At 38.2% G+C, this 20,380-nt stretch overlaps 1 protein-coding gene across 1 annotated transcript in view; it reads left to right on the top strand.

Annotated features, from left to right (window-relative positions):
* TENM1 (teneurin transmembrane protein 1) overlaps positions 1–20,380 on the top strand; it is a 325,742-nt gene that overhangs the window by 259,931 nt on the left and 45,431 nt on the right. The window contains exons 22-25 of the mRNA XM_035541547.1: positions 1,218–1,361; positions 6,048–6,297; positions 7,234–7,254; positions 11,367–11,599. Of these exons, the coding sequence (XP_035397440.1) occupies positions 1,218–1,361; positions 6,048–6,297; positions 7,234–7,254; positions 11,367–11,599 (648 nt within the window). The remainder of the gene's footprint in view (positions 1–1,217; positions 1,362–6,047; positions 6,298–7,233; positions 7,255–11,366; positions 11,600–20,380) is intronic.

Below are 20,380 nucleotides of genomic sequence, written 5' to 3'. Positions count from 1 at the left end.
CCAGGATTGAACGTGTTAAGTGCGTGAATGGAGTAAAGATGCTAACGTGTAGGTGAGCATGAGGTTGCTTCGTAGGAAAAATCTGCCCTTTATCTTCTCCCTGCATTAACACCTAGAAAATAGCATGTTCAGTTACTGAACCTTGATGGCTCATCCCAGCACAGGAGGTCAGTGGCTGTTCTGGAGGAGGCTCCATGCCCGCAGCTGGGCACTCAGACCAGGGAGTCACCTAGAAAGATTGCAGATTTTAGTCAAAAGCGCTCCTGTAAGTGAAAAATTGAACAGAGCATCCAGACTGAAACCTATAAGTTTTAAATGTACAGTATGTACAGTACTTGAGATATGATTGTTACAAGTCAAAGTTTAGCTGCAAAAGCAGGTTCTTTCTGCTGAATTGATGAAGTAGCTCTGCTAGTAAAATTGATGTAAGGAACAGCTTTCAGTTTTGCATAAAAGATTTATCTTAAAAACAAAAATGCTCCCTACTATAGAACTGGTCAAAATATTTTGATTGAATCCAGTAAGAGAATTTTGATGATATTAAAACTATTTGTGGTTCAGGTAAAACATACCTAGAACTGCTAGGTAGAAAAAATGAGATGAAAATATTGAAAATGTTGGAAAAGAGTGTTTCTTAAAATATTTTTGTATTTCATCTTAAAATATTTTTGAAGGCATTTTTATTTTGGAAAGGCTAAAATGTGTTAATATTTCCTAGATCAAACTTCTGGGATCTGATGTCAAAACATAACTTTCAATTTGGCAATCCACTTCTGCCCAACTACAGCCCTTATAATTACAGCACGATCTTTAGGTTTTTGTAGGATTGCTACATTTCAAAAATATCCATTTTATGAAAATTTAATATCAATATGCTCACACTTAGCAAAAAAGAAAGCCAGATTGTTTTAACCTGGATTTTGTTTTTCTATTTAGGCTACTGCTCAGATAATTCACAGAAATACAATAAACTATCGAATCAGAAGTCATTGGAGGAGATTTATGTTCTTAAGACAATCTGTAACTGATAACACAAAGTTCTCTGCTTAGAAACTGTAGTAACCATAGCTGTAATAACCATTTGACAGTAGCAATCAGGCAGAGGTAATTCATGACATCATTACTTGAAAGGTGAATATCAAAACCTAGAATGAAAATTACCTAGTAGTTCACAGAGAAAAAACTAAACTGATAGATCTTTAATTATTTGTTTACAGTGTCCGTGGGTTATGAATATGAAACATGTCCTGATTTTATTCTGTGGGAGAAAAGAACAGTAATCCTTCAAGGCTTTGAAATGGATGCTTCAAATCTGGGAGGCTGGTCCATAAACAAACACCATGTATTAAATCCACAAAGTGGTAAGTCCTTCCTTTATTAACTGGCCATGCAGAAGAAGAATACAAATTTTAAAGGAATTAATTGTTCAGATTTTCAGTATTACTATTTCTAACGTTTAATCCTCTTTCTTTGAATGTGCACCATCCTTTATTGAGAAATGAACTGTAAATGCCATCTGAAAGCATATTTTTAATGTTCTGGCTCCCAGGTATTAAACACTAATATCCCTAACTGTTGTGATCACTAGCACAGTTTGGTCATTTGGATGGGAAAAGGACATGCTCGTTTAGGTTTGTTTTCACACTGCTGGTATGGAAGTACTACATTTTAGGTCAGTTTATGGTGTGTTATATTCTCAGTGAAGTGCCTACATTCCTAATTCATCCTATGACTAACCTTGGTTAGTAGCAGTGTTGGTGGTCACAGCTCTAGGGAGACAAAACATGCATGGAAATGGAACAGCTGAGTGAGAGGTGGCACTTCTAAAACCACCTTGCCAGTCCACTGTGCAGAAGCTTTCGTTGCTGCCCACTTTTCAGAGAAGCACAGTTACTCTTTGGGACAAGCAATCCATTCAAATCCAATCAAAGCATTAGAAAAAAAACTGCAAATGCTTTTTATGTCACACCATTAACAGTGCATACAGATTCTTCAAGCATGGAGACTTGAATCTGTTTTTTCATTGCTTTTGTTTTATTCCTGGTTTGTTTGTTGTGTTTTTTTTTTTCTTCCCCTAACTTCTTTAATCAGGAATTAAGTCTTAGTGAGATTAAACTATTAAAACAATACTTATAAATGATGCTAACTAGAAAAAAAATATGATTTTTGCAGATAAACAGGTAACTCACTTTGCTTGTGATACTTGGGGTCAGACTTCAGATCACAGAAATCATTTTAGTGCTGGATTCAGTGAAGTTCTCTCAATTTTTTCCTACTGGGAGTCTGTCCACTGAAATCTGTTTCCATCTACAAACTTCTGTAATGAAGATTCATGTACAGATGTATGTCTGCCAGGTTTTTACAAGTTCTGTTGTTGAATGCACAGCTACAGTATAAATATTCCAAATACAAAAGGTCAGATTTAGTTTGTAAATTATCTGGATTTCTGTTTTGATTTAAAATAGTTTGACATTTTAAATAGCAGTTCTTTCATGCTCTGTCTTATTGGTTTGTATAGATTGTCTCTTTTAAATGCCAGCTATTGACATTTAACACAAAGAGAAATCTGACCTCAGTCAGCTCAGCCCCCAACTGTGTGCCCTATAGCCTCCTCCTTAGTGCCAATTTGCCACTTGCATAGTTTAATTTCAAGTCTAAATTGCTGGCACTAAGTCCAGTTTATATGACTATCTGCTAACTGCAGTGGTTACTATATCATTCACCCTATAGGCACTAGCATGTTCTCAGATGCTGTAAAACGGACAATTATAATGCGAGTGAGGCTAAACCATTGCCTTCCAGAGCACGGGGTGTGTGGTGACAAATTGCTTACTGGCCCATTGCAGCTGTGTGGCACAGCCTCTCAGGAAATCTGGCGAGCAGTGACCTGTCAGCCACACAGCGCCTCCTCTAAAATCTGCAGCCTGTGCCCTCTTCCCCAGCCCAACAGCGAGAATGGCGAATGTGCGGCCTCTCATACACGCTCCTCTTCCTCATGTGTTCCCAGTGCGCTGGGCACGGTCAAGGCTGAAATCAGAGGGAAGGTGTTCAGATCTTCATCCATTATGCACAGAGACGCAGCCGGGCAGGGTGTAAGCACACGCTTGATTTGCAGTCAGCGAGTCTCCTTTGTGCGCAGGTTGCGTGTGAAGGCATCTCCAGCGAGGAGCACAAAGCCCGGGCAGAGCAGTGTCTTGCCTGTTTCTCATGACCATAATAGGCTTTATTATGCATAATAGTGCACACCTCGCTCAGGCATATATGAATTAGAAAAGCAGTTAGGAACAGACAAATGATGACTGTATCATAGCTAGTACACACCTAACAGAGCAGCCTGCAGGCCCATAGTAAATCAGCAAAACTAAATAGTCAACTTTATCACCAAAAAAAGATAAAAATAACTAGTGCACTTTTGATTTTGAAACTAGTGAACTGCTTGTTGATTTCAGATAAATAAACCATACTTATAATGAAGAGAAGAATATGATTCAAACCTAGAATTATACAATTCAGACTTATCTCCATACAGCTGTGAGTGAAATGAAAAGCGTGAAGAGCCTTCTCAAGTATGAATATATTGAGATTTTCATTTTTAATTAAAGCATTTCTCTGTACATATGGAGAGCTGCACTTCTGAGAAGCCTGAAATTTATCCAGTTTTGAAACACTGTCACTGGATTAACTACAGAAATAGCATTGGACGATAACATAAATGTCTTTCTAAAAATTCTCTGTTGCAAATTGCAATTTTGTTTTCAGACTAAAACCACTTTGCTTGCTGAGTTAACTAGTCCTGAAGAACTTATATTTAACTTCAGCCACTAAGCCTTGCTTCCAGCAGCTCTGCTGATGTGTGCGCTGTTCCTGCTCAGGGACGAGGTGGCTATGTTTATCTCCCTCTCCATAACAGCTATTCCTCTTAGAGAGGTTACAAAATAAATAGAATAGAAAAGTTGTGGAATAAATAGATACAATTATACAGAGTTGGACTTCATAGCACAGTCTAAGCTTTAGAGGGACAAGAACTGACGTGCAGAAACGGTACCAATTAAAAACAATGCTCTAGTGCCACATGTTAATTATCTAAAAAAAAATCTGATTCTTGCAGTTTAGATGTGAAAAATATGTATTCCGATGCATGGCTGTCACCACAAGCTAAAGATTTTAAATGTATACTTTTTTGCATCAATATGAAGCTCACATTGACAGAGGATCCCATCCTTTTCTCAGCTATACTGAACTCCTTTTCTACTTTTCCTTCAGTCCAGAGGGTCGATCCCTTACAATTCATGACATGATCTGAGTTGAATGTTTTCTAACAGAAAGGCGTCAGTCAGTTTGGAAGATCTTCAGGGTATTTCTCATAATCCAGAGGAGAACACATACCATAAATGCTAGTTCCTGTATGAAGTCCTTGTAAAAACGCAGCTGAATACAAGCAAATGCACTATTAACCGATTTTTCAGAGTATTCTCTGAATTAAATTTTTCTTCTGATGGGCAAGTGTATTGATTTCATTTTTATTTATCTGGAGGAAGGAGGAGTACTTTTAAAGGGACTTTATGCTTTACAGTAATTCTAGCCCCAGTGCAACACAGCACTGGCTAAAATTAAAGCAGCAGCTCGAGAGCCTGAGATTAAGTACATGCTTACATTTATTGACAGCAAAAGATATTCTCCGGAGCCCTAATTATTTACTGGCATTTGTATGAGGCAGTTGAACGATTACCTTTACATTGTTAATTTCAGACAAAGGGCAGCATCTTCATTTAGCTGTATTTTTATCTGGCGCGTAAGGGAGGATATTGCCATTAATTTTGCTGGCATATTTCTAAGATGCCCTTTTTTTTAAGCCAATGTTCAACCAAATACAAGTATTCTGTCCTTTATTGTTCAGATTTTTTTTTAATAGAATTCTCTTGAAAACGGCTGTGGCAACACTTAAATAATTCCACTGAGAATTTTAATTTGGCTTACCTGAGAGCCACAAAAAGAGTTTTACATGAGTGGAGAGAGACAGCACACACACAGATACATCCACTGTACTTCAGGAAAACACTGAAGTGTCTCAATGTATCCTTACTGCAGCACCCCAATTCTCAGAGTATCAGGAAGAGTCCTCCAAGTACATTCCCTTGTGTTTATTCCTTTAATTATGCCACTTTTTTCCTGATGAAATGCTGGGATTTCTAAGGGAAATATGAAAATTTTAATGCTCAACTTTCACTCAGAAAAAGTCAAAATTTTACAATAATATGCCATTGAAAAGGTACTTCTTAAACATATTATTGCATTGCTGTTTAAAATAAACACTGCAGATATCTACCTGAGAAAATGCATGTTTGCACTGGGTCTGGTGCTAACAACCTAATAGCTGGGAAGAGTCAATAATGTATGCCCCAGAGCAGTACTGAAATAACTGACATGTTGGAAAGTTGTTTTAAACTTTATGGCAGCACATAATATATTCCTATTGGTAAGAAATTCGCTTGTACCTCAGAGTTACTTCTAGCTTGGCTTTGCTGCAGTCTGCACCATTTTTATGTATCATGAAGGACTCACATTTACATTTGAATATTGATTTTGTACTGCCACTCAGTGCTCTTTTGTGAAAAATGCATAGTAGTCCTGCTATTAATCTCCTTTAATTAAATATTCAAACTGCCTCAGAAATTCCTCTGCTAACTAATAAAAATTTATGAATAAAATGAATATTAAAGTAGTAATCCCTGAGAAATCAGACAGCACTGCAATTAACAGTCAATTTGTTAGAGCATTAAGTAACCATGAGTTCTCATGATGTTGGCTTTTAAAATAGCCAATCACCACTAATCGACAAAGCAGCGATGGTGAAACTTGGGACTGAACAAAATCGGAAGAGATTAGTGGAGCCCTGTGACGCAGCCTTCAACAGATCTGATGGCCGTTGCTATTTTGCCAATCTGCTGTTCTGTAGGATTTCAAAAGCCCAAATTGCAGAATAGTTTAAGCACTATACATCTGCTTTTTTTTTTGTCTCCTGTTTTCTCCCCCTTCCTCCCCCTTAGGAATTGTACACAAAGGAAATGGTGAAAACATGTTCATTTCCCAGCAGCCACCAGTCATCTCCACTGTGATGGGCAATGGACACCAGAGGAGTGTCTCCTGCTCCAACTGCAACGGTCTTGCACTCAACAATAAACTCTTTGCCCCAGTTGCTCTTGCTTCTGGGCCTGATGGGAGTTTGTACATTGGAGACTTCAATTTTGTCAGACGGATCTTTCCCTCTGGAAACTCTATTGGCATATTAGAATTAAGGTAAAAAAATATGGTTAGCTTTGGCTAGTGTTCCCTATCCTGGCTGTGATACACCTATGAAAACTACATTTTTTCTTTGTGCTTTAAAGAGGCATCCACATTTGGTTGCCTCCTGAACACGCGTCTCACTGACTGTCAAACCTGGTCATCAGAAAACGTATGCATTGTTTCAAGTCATCAGTTTAAAAAGGCATCCTAAGAGGCGCTTAGAACAGATTTTGCATAATGAATTTCTACAGAATACAGAATTAATAGAGCTAATTATTCTTCTTGTTGGGATTTTCATGCAATCCCCCAAAAAAGTTGAAAATCCCCTTCTCATATGGGCTTTTCATGCAATTTTCCCCAAAAAGGTTTCAAATTCCATGAAGCTTTTAGAAAAACACCCCACCCCTATTCAATAGCAAATATTCACAGTGTCACATCAGATCACAGCACTGCGGCTGCAGACAGACTTACCGTGTTTGAAATTAATACAATTAAATTGTTCTTTATCTGTAACAGGATCTGGCTGGGTTTAAGCAGATGAGCAAACCTGGCATTGCAGACTGATGTGTCCCAGACTGGGCCAGTGCCACTCTTAACAACTCCCCTGCAACTGACTCCTGCTTTGGATTCCCTTTCAGGGCATAGGGAAAGGCAGGAAAGATTTTGGACACCGATGCACTAAATTTCTTTTACTTAGCACCCATGAATTTCTAACTAGCTAACATTGCAGGCAATGAAATTGTGGGTTGATTGTTCAGAATGAACTTGAAAATGTGAAGGTGGTGGGTGGTGAAAAGGAAACAGATTTTGAGAGAAAGAAGCAAATGCCAGGAAAAACAATGTTTTATTTGTATACAGCAGTTAGACAAAGAACATAGTGTTGTGGAGTACTAATATTTCTTGTCTTTTTTTTTTTTTTTTTAAACCTGAACCGGTCTGTCTTACTAGGAATAGAGACACAAGACACAGGTGAGTAAAAAACGCTAACAGTAATAAGTGAAACATGTTGAACATGTCTTACAAAAGACCTGACTAGTAGAAGTTCTTATTTAGGAAAACACTTTGAATTTCATAAATAAAAATGTAAGTCAAATTCACCCTTAAGGTGATCTGGTTTGTTCCCTTTGAAGGAATCAAATCAGTTGATCAACTGATTGATCTAAAAACCTGTTTGCTGATCACCAAGCAGCAATGGAGAGGTTTGAACCTGCAAGCTGAGAATGCTATTCATAGCTGTCCTATGCTTTTCATGTTATGCTCATATGATCATAGATATAGCCAGCCAAGCAAACTGGGGTCTGGCAACTAAGGAATAAGAAAAAGGCTTCTGAATCCCCCAAGAGCCTGTGCTTTAGTGGTTCTAGCATACTTGAACTTTAAAATCTGCCTTAGTTATGGGGGGGTGCACTAAGAGTACAACAGTCCCAAAGCTGAGGGCAGCACATCGCAGCTTGGTCCTTGCTTCCTCCAGCTACAGCATAAGCAAGATACTTTTCCCATTTCTATTAAACATTTTGACATTACAATGCAAGCTGTTAAAAAAAAAAAAGTAAGAATTAGTGTTGGACATGAGGCTTCTGCAATAGACTGTGGGATTTGTAACAGTCCACCTGCAGAAATGCCGTTGCTGGCTAGGAAGAGACAGCGAGGCACCAAGACACTGTGTACCCTTAGCAACAAACTTCTTGGCATCTAAGTACATAAATGAGATAAATGAGCTAAGCTAATGACTGCATGGCATAGCAGGAAGTGCTGCACGGACTGAGCATGCGTTCTGCAGGCTGAGATTACTGGTCAGAATTACTTGGTGTAACCACTAGAATGCTATTGAATACTATAGGTTATTTGCCAGCCTTCTTATAGAAGATGTATTTCATATGTTTTACAATGAAAGGTTAATAAAAATGGAATAATTCCTAGTGCAAGGTTTTATATTTTAACTGAAGGATCATTTCCTTTTGCCTTTATACTAACCTGATCAGTATCTTTGTACACTAATGAAAAGAAGCAAATTGAATGTACTTACTCTGTAATGCATTCAGAACTTCAGTCAGCTTTTTAATTTGGGCGTTTCTTTTGTAAAGTAGATTTTTTTTTAAATAACTACTCATTATAATTGTTGGGTTTTTTTTTGAGATAAGCTTAAGCCTTAATTAATTCTATTTGTGAAAATATACAAGTGTCCCAGTCCTATTAACCAGAAAATCATAGTTGCCTCTATCCATATCCTACCCAAGTGAAATCCATGGAAGACCTGAGGAAATAACTTGAAGTTATTGCAGTCTTTGAGGGTACAGAGGAGCACTCATTAGTCCCAATCTGTGCTGTTCTGTAAAGGTCACAGCAAGGATAAATACTGGGTTATGCATGTCTTGGAGATTTCTAGGGTGCTCACATAAACACATGGAAGCAACAACTGGATGTTGTCATGTAACAGGCCAAGAAAGAAAAGACTCAAAATCCAAATCCTCAACACAATCTTTAGTCTCCAAAACAGCAGGAAAAAAGGTTTTGCCAGGAAAAAGAAAACATTGTAAAAAAAAAAAGTGTAGTTTGGAGAGTGGGATACAGAAGACACTGATCTTGGTTTTTTGACTGTTTAAAAAACAACTCATCCTATGTGGTATTCTAAATTTTATTACCTTCAAGAATTTAATAAGATCTAGGGGCATTGAAAGGCATCTGATAACTGGTCAAATGGAAACTAGACTTTGAGGTTACAGGGATAAATTGTACTACAGGCCTGTTACCATTTTTTCTGGAAAGATTCATCATAAATCCTAGGCTACTTCCTGTAGTTTTTAATAGGATAATTTAAATAGGCTCTGATTTAGATTTGATTGCAAACTTCTGCAAAGATGAGGAGCATTTGATTTTTTTCCGTTTTTACTAAAATTCTGTAAACATTTCAGTATTCAAGGCTTTTAAGCATAGATAACAGGTTTTTTTAACAAACAGTCTATTAAATGTAATGACAAGTGTGACAGAAAATGTGTCTACAAGGAGGGTATATAATGACCCCTGCTTCTCTACAGTTTCTGCATGACAGAGAAAATGTTTAACATTGTGAATTCTCCTTGCAACTTTTTCCATGGGAGTATTTTATTAAAGAGTAATTTTTTAGCTGGTCAGTCTCTTCAGAGATCACTCCAGAGAGAATAAATGATTTTCAATGTTTTTAACAATACGCAATTCAGCATCAATTGCCTTTAGCTCATCCACTTATTCATTTTGCATCATACTGTGGTCCTCTCTCATTCCCTGAATTTCCTTGGACTGGGTTTCACATCTGTTCCCCAAGTGTAGAAATATCTCATTGCTTATATATCCCCATCTTTTGTAGAAGCTTATGACTAAGGTCAGTTTTAAGCTAGTCTAGCTTGTGACCCACTCCTCAGAAGTGCTGAGTAGTTTGTCCCTTTTTGAATGGAGAATGACCAATGAAATAGGCCCAAGCTCTGTCACATTTACCATGGTACAACATTGGCCTGATTGCTAAGAAATCAAATAAAGATTTCAACTGATTGTCTGTTAGAGGTTTCTTAGCTATGTAGAGAGAGTACTCAGATTGATGAAATAAAAAGATATGTTGAGTATTTTACATTTGCTTGCAACATTGCTTAGCAAGGTAGAGCTGTCTAATAGATGATTAATAAAGCTTAGTATCTGCTTCAAACGAGCAAAAGCTTCATATTTAATGAGACTACATCAACCTGGAATCTAGTCAGCAAAATAAGTCAGTGTCACTTCAGGCATTACACATCTGTCCTGGAGCCTCTACCAGTTCTTCAGCACTGTACTGTCTGAATTCTTCCTTTCTTGATTTGTGGTGGCACAAAAACCTGGGTCTGCAGAAGATCATTGCCAAACCTAGCATACAAGACTGACAAATCTGAGAGAAGTAAATCTAATTTCTTAACTTTGTTGCAGCAATCTTAAGTGTTAAGGTATTAACATTTGCACAATTCAGTAACAAAAAGATAGCAATTTATCAGTGTTACAAATCTGCATAGCAATACCTGAGTGTATTTGTATAGGACAATTCCATAAAGAGTTACAGGAAGGTCATCACACACAGCCAACAGTCAGAAATCACCTCCTTCCCCAGAAGAAACTCTGCAGTGGTAAAAGTACTGCCTGAGACCTGGATGCTCTGCCAAGCAGCGAGCACATCTCTGCCTCTGCCCATCTCCTCCATTTTCAGTAACAGACTGAGTGATTTGACACCTGGATAGGGTTTGATTCTATTTTATAACCAGGACTGCAGCACAGGCTCATCAGTTTTGGGGCACTGGTATGGTGTGCCACATGCCTAGGTGATTTCCTCAAAATGGAAATTAACTCTGTACTCTAAAAGAAACAAAAAGTCTTACTTGCTAATAAGATGCAGCCCAGTGCTCTGATTAGAATTTATGATCCTCACCATTTAATTAACGTATGTAAATATTTTTTTAAATAACATTTTATAAGCTCAATAAGGCACTTCAGTGCATGAATTATGGTGCATTAATTCATGCCTAGTTGCACTGACAGTGCTTGGCCTTCTGCCTCGCTCCTGACAATACAGTCGGCATGAATTAAGGCACCATATTTCATACCTTCATATTTCCTAAGGTTTAGAAACAGATAAAAATAACCAAGAGTGGGTATTAGTACCCATGCAGAACAGTCAGTGATTCACTTTGCTGCAAGTCATAGATTTGTTTTCAGTGCCAAGACTACTAAGACTTAATATAGAAAAAATGACATTGCTTTTGGAAGTAGTGATTATTAAATATGCCGAAGTCAATCCAGTTAGCTTTATACTGGCCAGACCAACACCAGCAATACCACTCTCTGCATAAACTCTCTACCTGACACCAAGCTGGCTGAGCAAGCCCTACAGCTACTGCTGATTCCTTCTTCCTCAACAGTGGTGCTTGGATGAGCACCGTGATAGCTGGTGTCACTTACACCTTCCCATCCCCAAATCATTGAAAAGACACCTGGAGATAAGTAGGAGAATACAAGTGCCAGGCTAGCATGACCAAAGATGAGTAAGAAAAACAATTTAACTTTGATGTTCTTCTGTTCTCTTTTAGTACAAGTCCTGCACATAAATATTACTTGGCTGTTGACCCAGTGTCAGAATCCCTTTACTTGTCAGATACCAACACCAGAAAAGTTTACAAAGCAAAATCACTCGTTGAAATGAAAGATCTGGCCAAAAATGCTGATGTGGTGGCAGGAACAGGTGATCAGTGCCTTCCGTTTGACCAGAGTCACTGTGGAGATGGCGGGAAGGCATCAGAGGCATCTCTCAACAGTCCAAGAGGTAAGAAAAGTATTTGAACTACTTGGGGAATCGGCTTTCATCCTCCTACATTACTTAGAAATTCAGATGCAACTGGATATGCAAAAACTGGTCTCAGGTGATATGATGTGATTAACCATAGTAAAGCTAAATAATATTATAAAGCTCATTCGTCTTTTGAATATGAAGAACACTCTGACTATAATCGGCTGAAGTGGGATGAAAATTCTTTCACTCCCTTTTTGTGAGAGTCCTAAGTGGAGTTTGAGTTCGACCTGAGTACCGTCTAGGGTTCGGTTTAGAGCTGCAGTTAGGTTTTGGAAAGAGGAAAAGAGCAGAGCACCAGTGTGACAGGGGCTGCTGAAACGAGGTTAGGGCTGCCCAAACCTTTCAGTCTTGGCCAATTTTTTGGGAGCCCTACGTGGGATTGTGTTGGACCTGGGCAGTGTGTAAGGTTAGGGTTCAGAGCAAGAAAAAGCACAGACACCCAGCCTGAGTGATGCTGCAAAGATGCTGCCAAAATAAGGTTAGGGCTGCCCAAACAATTCTGTCCTGGCCCCTTTTTCTGGGAGGGCTAGGTGGGATTCTAACTGAATGATATTCCTTGCTATGGGGTGGTAGGCAGCGGAACAGATTTTCCAGATATTTTTGTTTCCCCATCCCTAAAAGTGTTCAAGACTAGGTTGAATGGGCTTTGGGCCACCTGATCTAGTGGAGGATGTCCCTGCCCATAGCAGGGGGTTGGAACTAGATGGTTTTTAAGGTCCCTTCCAACCCACACCGTTCTGTGATTATAAATATTCTTTTCTTGTATGGCAGCACTCCTATTTAATTAGCTTTCTGTTGCAAGGTGTCAGCATTTAATTATATTTAACTTCTAAGCAAATAGTGTTGTTGTAAAGTCCATTTTATATTTGTGTATTTGGATGACTGTGTTAATGTTAGTGGGGCTTACACATTTTAAGTCAGGGCTCTTCAAATCAAACAGCTAGTAAGATCAAGTATATTGAGAAATCTCGTTTGTCCTTCCTCATTAAGTTCGCTTTCTAAAATACAAGCATCTCACCTGCTCCATTTGAAGTAAGCATTTTGCTGAAGCCTTTGAGTACATCCTATATTGTCACAGGCAAAATGCACGTGAAGCCTGAATCCTCACTAGCAGCACAATTGATCTCCTTGCAGTGTGCATTAGAACTGCAGTTTGAATTAGAACTGAGATAAAATGTCTGGATTTGGTCCTCTAAAGCAGCTGATCAGCTCCCAGTAATATCCCTGGAACAAAGGGTAAACAACAGCTCCAGTGGCAGAGGCCTAAGTGCGCTTTTAACATGTCCCCCCCTAGCACACTGCTCACTCCTAATGACTGGCTCTAAGGAAGTTTTGATTGTTTCTCCTGAGCTAATGAAGAAAGGCTGTGTAGCAGTAGGAAGTTCGAATGTATATAATACAAACAAACATTTCTAGGACAAGCAAATAATGCTGTTTTAAGGCTTAGCAAGTGACACAATTATTGGTAGAGCGACCTCAACATGTCTTTAATGATGGAAGTTATGTGTGAGGTAAGTGCAAATAAATGTTGATCTTCAGGAAGCTTATTAATGTTATGAATCAATTATAAAAATAGATGAAAAAGATTTTCGGATCCTTTATCAGGAAAATAATCAATGTATTATTACAATTGATCATATCAAATTACAATATAATCAGTGGTTTCATCTTTCTTACTGGGGAAATATCTTTGAAAATTTGTAATATGCTATCTACTTTTAAAATATTCATGCATAGCTGGCTTCTTCAACAGGTGCTAATCATAGAGACATTAATAGGAATAAAAAGTACAATTCATGAGTGCTGGGGCAGCCAGCAAAAATTAAAAAATTAACTGTAAGCTGACAATGGCTCATACATTGGCAAATTCAGGTAATGGCTCCCAGCTGATTTAAGAATCTAAATTATATCAGTTTAAATTGAAATTGTTTGTCATTTTCTGTGCTCTGGGTTTTAGATCTTAATTTCAAGGAATTGTGGACTAGCACATTCCCTTTTTGTGCAGGGCCTAGCATAATGCAACACCAACTCTGCCACCAGCAGAGCACAAACTATTAATTGTGCATTATCATGATGGCCTTACAAATGCACATCCTTGTTTGCCTCTACACTAAAACACTGGGTAACCTTGAAAGCAGTAGGAAGTACTTGCCTGGTACCCATCGATTTAGGTATTTATTAAAAAAAATAAAAACTCATATATATACTTAAATATAATTTGGTGATTATTTTGCATCACTTTTGTTTGTTAATGGAGTAATTATTAATTTAGAAGATGTCACACTTCTACTGAAAATGCATTCAAAATATACATGCAAATATTTTTTTCTAGAAGACAGGAAAAACTGACAAAGAATCCCTGGTGAGTCCAGAGATTCAGCAACATCTTATCCACATCTAAAGATATTTGAACACAAAGCAACACAGTGTTATGTAGTATTTGATCACAGGTCTAAATGAATTAATGTAACTTTTCATCTGAGATTTTTATGATCCAAAAGTGTATACCTCATAATGCAGATAAAGACAAAGTAATTGTCAAAATATTTAATATATTCAAATGCATTCTTCAGTGACCATGCAACATTAACATTTATTTTTAAGCTGATGTAGAACTTACTTTTGGCTCCATTTTTTCCATCTGCCTCATTTTTGTTCCAAACGTTCCCTTTTTCTGCAATAAATAACAATTGTGTTATGTGGTAGAAAGGTTGGTATCTGAGAAGGAACTGCTTAGTGGCTGTCTCACCTTGGTTAGTTACTCCTGAGAAGTTGTATTCTTACTTTTGCTCCTGGCTGCTTGTGACTTTGAATGGAGGCTTATCTATATGACTCGGTTTATGCATTTGTAAAATCAATAAGAAATACCTACTGTGTAACACTGTTGTGAAACTTAATCCTGTTTGGTAAAGTCCTCAGAAGTCTGCAACTGGAAATTCATATATTTATTTTTCTGAATGAAAGTTGCTTCAAATACTGTTTTAACTTTTTTGAACTCTGATTTTTCTATTTTGGTAGGTAGGTAGTTTTTTGTTATTTGGAGTATTGTTTTTAGTGTCTCATAGATTTTTGACTATTTAAGGCTTTCAGCTGCTTTCATCTCTCATTATTTGGCAAGACTGTCTTTGCCAAGTGACCAGGAATTGAATGTCAGACAGTAAAACATCGTGAAGTCACACTGGTCGGTTAAGATTTGATCTTACCCCAGTTTTCATTTTGTAGTTAACAAATGTGTGGGGCTTTGTTCGGTCTGTTCCCACTTCTCTGTGAAGGACTAGAGGAGGGGCTTCGCGAACATCCATCTTGCACAATTGTGTGTTTGAGCTGACTTTTGAAAGATGCTTTTAAACATGCATGGGTGATGTAGTTGAAACTTGAACTTCAATATATTATTTTTACTGCAACTTCCTTTAATTCTGTATAGAACTCAGACTAATGAGTCATGTAATAGATGACCAAGTACTTAAGCAAAATGTGAAATGGTACAAGGTGGGAACATAAAATAAGAACTGTGACAAGCTGAACACATTTATTACACAAGAAGATATTGAAAATGAAGAAGTAACTACACAAGATATTAATCACTGACTGAATTCTAATATCTTGAACTTTACTAAGCAACAGATTTTAATTTTGGGGTGGGGAATTATGGTGGGTAGGGGAATTTTTTTTGATTAAAAAGTATTTGTGGCATATCTAGTCACCAACATTATCATTTGAACAGTCTGCGTTAATATTTATAATAAGGCACTAAGGGATAGTGTCCTGATTTTACTAGATTAGTCACTGAATATTGGAGCAGTAAGCACTACAATTAATAGAAATACCTGGGAGTTGTTCTGCTTAACAATGAAAAGCCAATACCTGGATCAAAGGCATTAAACACTTACCCTGCCTTTCTGAAACCAGTGAGCTTTTAGACATGTAAATAGTTGTAACTTTCCAGGCTTAACTGACAGAGGCAGAGAGAGGCTGAGACAAACAAGTTACCAGATTTTTGCTGAGATAGTATTTCTGAGTCAGTACACCAAGAAAAGTGACTTAGATTAACATCTGATTTAAATTACTCTATTTTGAGGCAGCCTTAGAACATGCACACAGGAAAGCTAGTGTGGAAGAACAAGCTAAGTAACTTTTCTTAAACCACCAAGTCCCTCCAATGATTGAACCTCAAGGTACAGAAGTGACTTAGAACATTTGGAAGCCCAAGCACTAAATCTGAAGATTTAAACATCTAAAGCCCTGCAGTGTCTGCTTTTTGACTCCTGGGTCCAAACCAGACTCTAGGCGTGGAAGATAGATGCTCACACATCTGTGCAAGCTATGTGGAGAGCCACTGCTGCAGAAGAAATTAAGAACTGCACACTGAGTACAGACTACCTGAATACAGTGCAGTGACCTCACTATAGTTGCAGTGACCTTTAAGCAAGCACAAGGGAAATGTAAAAGGCTGGAGTAAGTTCTAAATCCCATGCATAAAATGCTTTTTCCACTCAGATGTATGACCATGAACTAGCAACACAAATACAAGGTTAAACTAAAAATCAGTTCTGCAACATAGCTTTATTCATTTTGCTTGAAATTATTCTACTAAAGAAACACTACTACAAAAAATCATGGTTTTAAAAACACGTTCACCCCAGCAGCTTACATCCTGAACTAATCAGTCTTCTTGTTCACCATCTGCAACGCTTCTTGCTAAAGTAAATAAAGCTGCAAGAACAACTGCTCAGACTAAACCTTTACATTTTTCAAATGACAGTAGGCCATTTACAGCCTGATCCTACTCAGCTAAAAGATTCCTGTTGGCTTCAATAGGATGCACACCAAATTCTTAATATAGCCTTTCATGAAAACAAGACGCCCTTGCCACATGTAATGAAACCACTATTCACTCAGCAATCTTTGCCATTTTACAAATTCATGAGCTTTTGAATCCTCCTATACAATTCAAAAAGGAAAGCAGAATGTGGTGAGATGTTTCAGTAGTACCACGTAAAGTAAGAAGAAAAAACCAACTTTCAGCCTCAAATGATTGTCATTTGTGCATCAGAAGCAACAAAAAATTCATCTCGTGATTTTGGATTCAGCAAAATATATTCCCTTTTTTTTTTTTTCCCCAGTTGCCTTAGTTACCTGTGATTTCAGAGGCCTGTAAAACGTAAGTGAACTTCTTTGGAAAGTAGGTTTTCCTAAACATCCTCCAACCTTCATCTGAATGCATACATTATTTGCTTTTCTGCTAACTGTTGTCAGCAATAAGTATGACCCTAGTCATCACGTCTCAGACCAGAAGCAGGATGTTTTCAGTCAGTAGTTAAAACGCTGTTTGCTCCAGCTCTGCTGTTAGGCATCTCCAAATAGAACAACACTGAAGCACTAGTACTGAAATCATGTTCCAGTCGACAAAGAATTGTTAAACATTTTGCTGCTAGTACTGAGACAGTAACGAAGTAAAGATGACAAAGATCACAAAGCACCAGACTGCAAATCACTTGAATCATATTTTGAGTGGTGTATTATGGTAACCTATAAATAACTAATTGCATAAAATTGCTTTAGTAGTTTCTAGATGGCAGCTTTAATTAAAAGCACCGGAGACATTTAGAAGTTTAGAAATAGATGGCATGTAATTTGCCCTTTTACCAACCATAAAATGGTAATTAACCAATTTGATTCACTTCTTCCTATTAAAAGTTTTATGAGAATCACAACTTTTCTTAATACAGTCTTTCTTCAGCAGAAGGTGGCATTCTCTTTTATCCATCTTCAACAGTAGTTTTAGATGTTCATATATGAAAACTTCTAAATAAACTTCTGAAAAATTTAATGTAAAATACTCATTTGCAGTTTTTATCCGAGAAGAAAGTGTAAATTTTCACGAGTGGGCATCATATAGCTCTGCTATTCATTAACATGTTCAAAAAAAGGATTTGTTCCCAAAAAGTCTCTTAAAATGCAAGTGTGGGCTATAATGTGGGGCAAAAATAATCTGTTTTAATGGGGAACTTGCTGTATTAATTTTAATCCATATTTTCTAATTTAATTACAAATCTACAATGAGCTATGATTTGTAATCAATGATTATAACAATCATAAGAGCTACTGTTTTAAATTCACGGACAAATTATGGTCCTACGTAATACAGTCCCAGTGACTAAACACAACTAAAACTTGTACTTCAGTACAAGCACATTACTCAAAAACAGGTTGTGCTCAGCTCTGAATCAAAGAGCAAGACTAAATATTTGCACCTGTTAACTTTGCCATGACTCAGGTATCAGTGTTTAAGGAGGAATCTTACATCCAAGCAAGCTAATTGTCATTTGTGCAGTAGGCCACATCTGTGCCCAGAGACAGTGGCAGGTGGACATAGTTTGGTGCTACAGTTCCTTAGAAAACTGGACCCAGACTGAGAACCTAATATAAACTACATTTCATTCTCAGTGCAAACAAAAGCAATAACTAAAAAAAGACCATTTCCACTCAGTGAGTGAGCAGTGTTGAAACTTGCACTCAGAGCTATTCATTACACTTGGCATGTGCATGATTCCTCTCCAAGTTCCTCAGTGATTAAACACAATGAAGTGCTGCATGTGATTCAATTCTGTATTACACTGTACATCAGAAAAGGATTAAAATAAGCTCTTGGAGTACAGATTATATGAGGCATCATGCAAGATGTGACAGGAACATTAATGTACCCAACTGTAATAATGAATAAATTGGGACAGTTCAGCCACGAATCTGTTTTGTTTTCTAACAGATGACATATTTGGCATTTGTCAACAGGACTTAAATACATAAGTAATTTTTTTCAAATGGGTAAAATTATTTTAGTATACAGGAGAAAGCACTAGTTCATTGCTGAACATATATACTCTGGTACTTGAAGAAACTTGGCTAATTAGGGAGTACCAGATATTTATTGTCTTTAGTTCAAACACTAAAGACCTGGAGTTGTTTATGCCCCACTGGCATATATACTTCCCCTGCAGATAGATTGCCTTTCTGCCATGGCTGGAGAGGCAAATACATACTCTTATTGCTAGATCTGTGGTTTTCTTATACAGTCAGTATTTGAAATCCATTCAGCAACACAACCAAACGTCTTTCAGTGCTGCTTAATTTTTGACTTTTATATAATGGCTGGTCTGAAGCCAGTATAGCCATCTGTTCACAGGGAAGTTGCATACAACAAGATGCACTTGCCTTGTGTTATGTGTGGCATGGATCTGGCTGTGCTGCCCAGGTGAGAAGCATAGCTCCTTGTTGCCCATGCAGCTCCCTCCCCTTGCATGGGAAGGCCCCAAGACAACACCTGTGCTGTAGGTCCCACGCACATCAGCTTTCTCACTTGAACTTGTGAGCTACACTGGGAAGCAAATCAAATCCCATCTAGTATTGCTATGTCTGATATACCCCATCTGATATAGCTCCACAATGCATTATCGCTAAGGTTAAAAACACCCCCAACAATCATAGCTCCATTCACATAAAGTGTTCCTTGCTCCTTGCACCATCCACATCACAGTAATCCAGCATGACTACTTCTTTCTTCCCTCAGAAGGAGTCTTAAAGAGACTACCAAGAAAGTACTAAGGGTTAGGAGGCTGAATCTGAAGAGATTTTTGTCACCAACCTCCTCACATCCAAGAAGCCCTAGCATGGCTTACTAGCATCTTTTGCATTTTCTTTCATTTCATCCGTTAGCGTGCTTTAGCCTCACCATTTAGAGCTGCTGAGAGCAGTGCAGAGTCCAGGCAGGATGGCAAGGACCTGTAGTGTCCCCACAGAACGTGGCCAAGAGCCCCAGCTCTGCTTGTTCTGTGACCCCACGCTGCATTGGGGGTGTCAGCATAACCCTTCCCATTTTTTAAAGAGAAAATTTACGCATGTACAAGCTAAACTGCAAGTCATAATTTGAGCCCTCAGGAATTATCATCAGGAAAACCTCTACAGACCACCTCTGAAGGTACAGTCACTTTAGCGTGGTTGATTTGTAAAACTAATTCCTTATTTACACAGTCATCAATAACCAGACTGGATTTCTTCTTGCTTCACTCGGAGTTTTAGCTTGGAAGTTTTTGCAACTCATTTGCATCAAGAGATTTTACAGTTTATTTTGCATATCTAGACTTTGTGTCTGACCTGGCTCCTAGGCCCCGACCCACTGGCACCTCATAGCCTGGCCTTTTGTATACATGGGTCTCTTAAGCACAAGGGAGAGACAGATGGGGTGCAGCCCTTCCCAGCAACTAGGACACATGGTGCATCCCACACACAAGAACAAACCCCTTTGGTTTTCAGACACACCCTTTCCCTCAACTCACCTTCAAACCTTCAGCCTTTTGGGCTATGATTTAACTTTTTAGAAACACATGGCAGACAAGTTTGCCGGTCACCCAGAAGTTTCTAAACACACCCTAGTTTTCTGATGAAAAAGCAAAAATCCTCTGAGGGCACCACCACCAGCAAGACACACTTCAGAAGCTCACAGGAAACCAGCCCCTAAAATGGGAGTGCTTGCTTCCTCCTTTTATAACCTTCCAACTGAATGGCCCCAGGTGATTTCAGTCCCCCAGGTGATCTCTGTTCCTGAAGAATTTGATGTTTCACTGATCAGCAGTTTAACATAACAGACCGATGTAGCCTTACTCTGTATCCTGTGGCGCTTCAGCAGTCCATAGGTGTTTTTTGTCCAGGGAGGAGAAGGAGATAGGGCAATGAGTATCTGTCTTCTCACAGCAGTTT

This window comes from Cygnus atratus, chromosome 13 (assembly GCF_013377495.2).
Source record: "Cygnus atratus isolate AKBS03 ecotype Queensland, Australia chromosome 13, CAtr_DNAZoo_HiC_assembly, whole genome shotgun sequence".
Lineage (NCBI taxonomy): Eukaryota > Metazoa > Chordata > Aves > Anseriformes > Anatidae > Cygnus > Cygnus atratus.
Note: the sequence above shows the minus strand (reverse complement) of the source record. Positions and strands in the feature narration are given on the sequence as shown.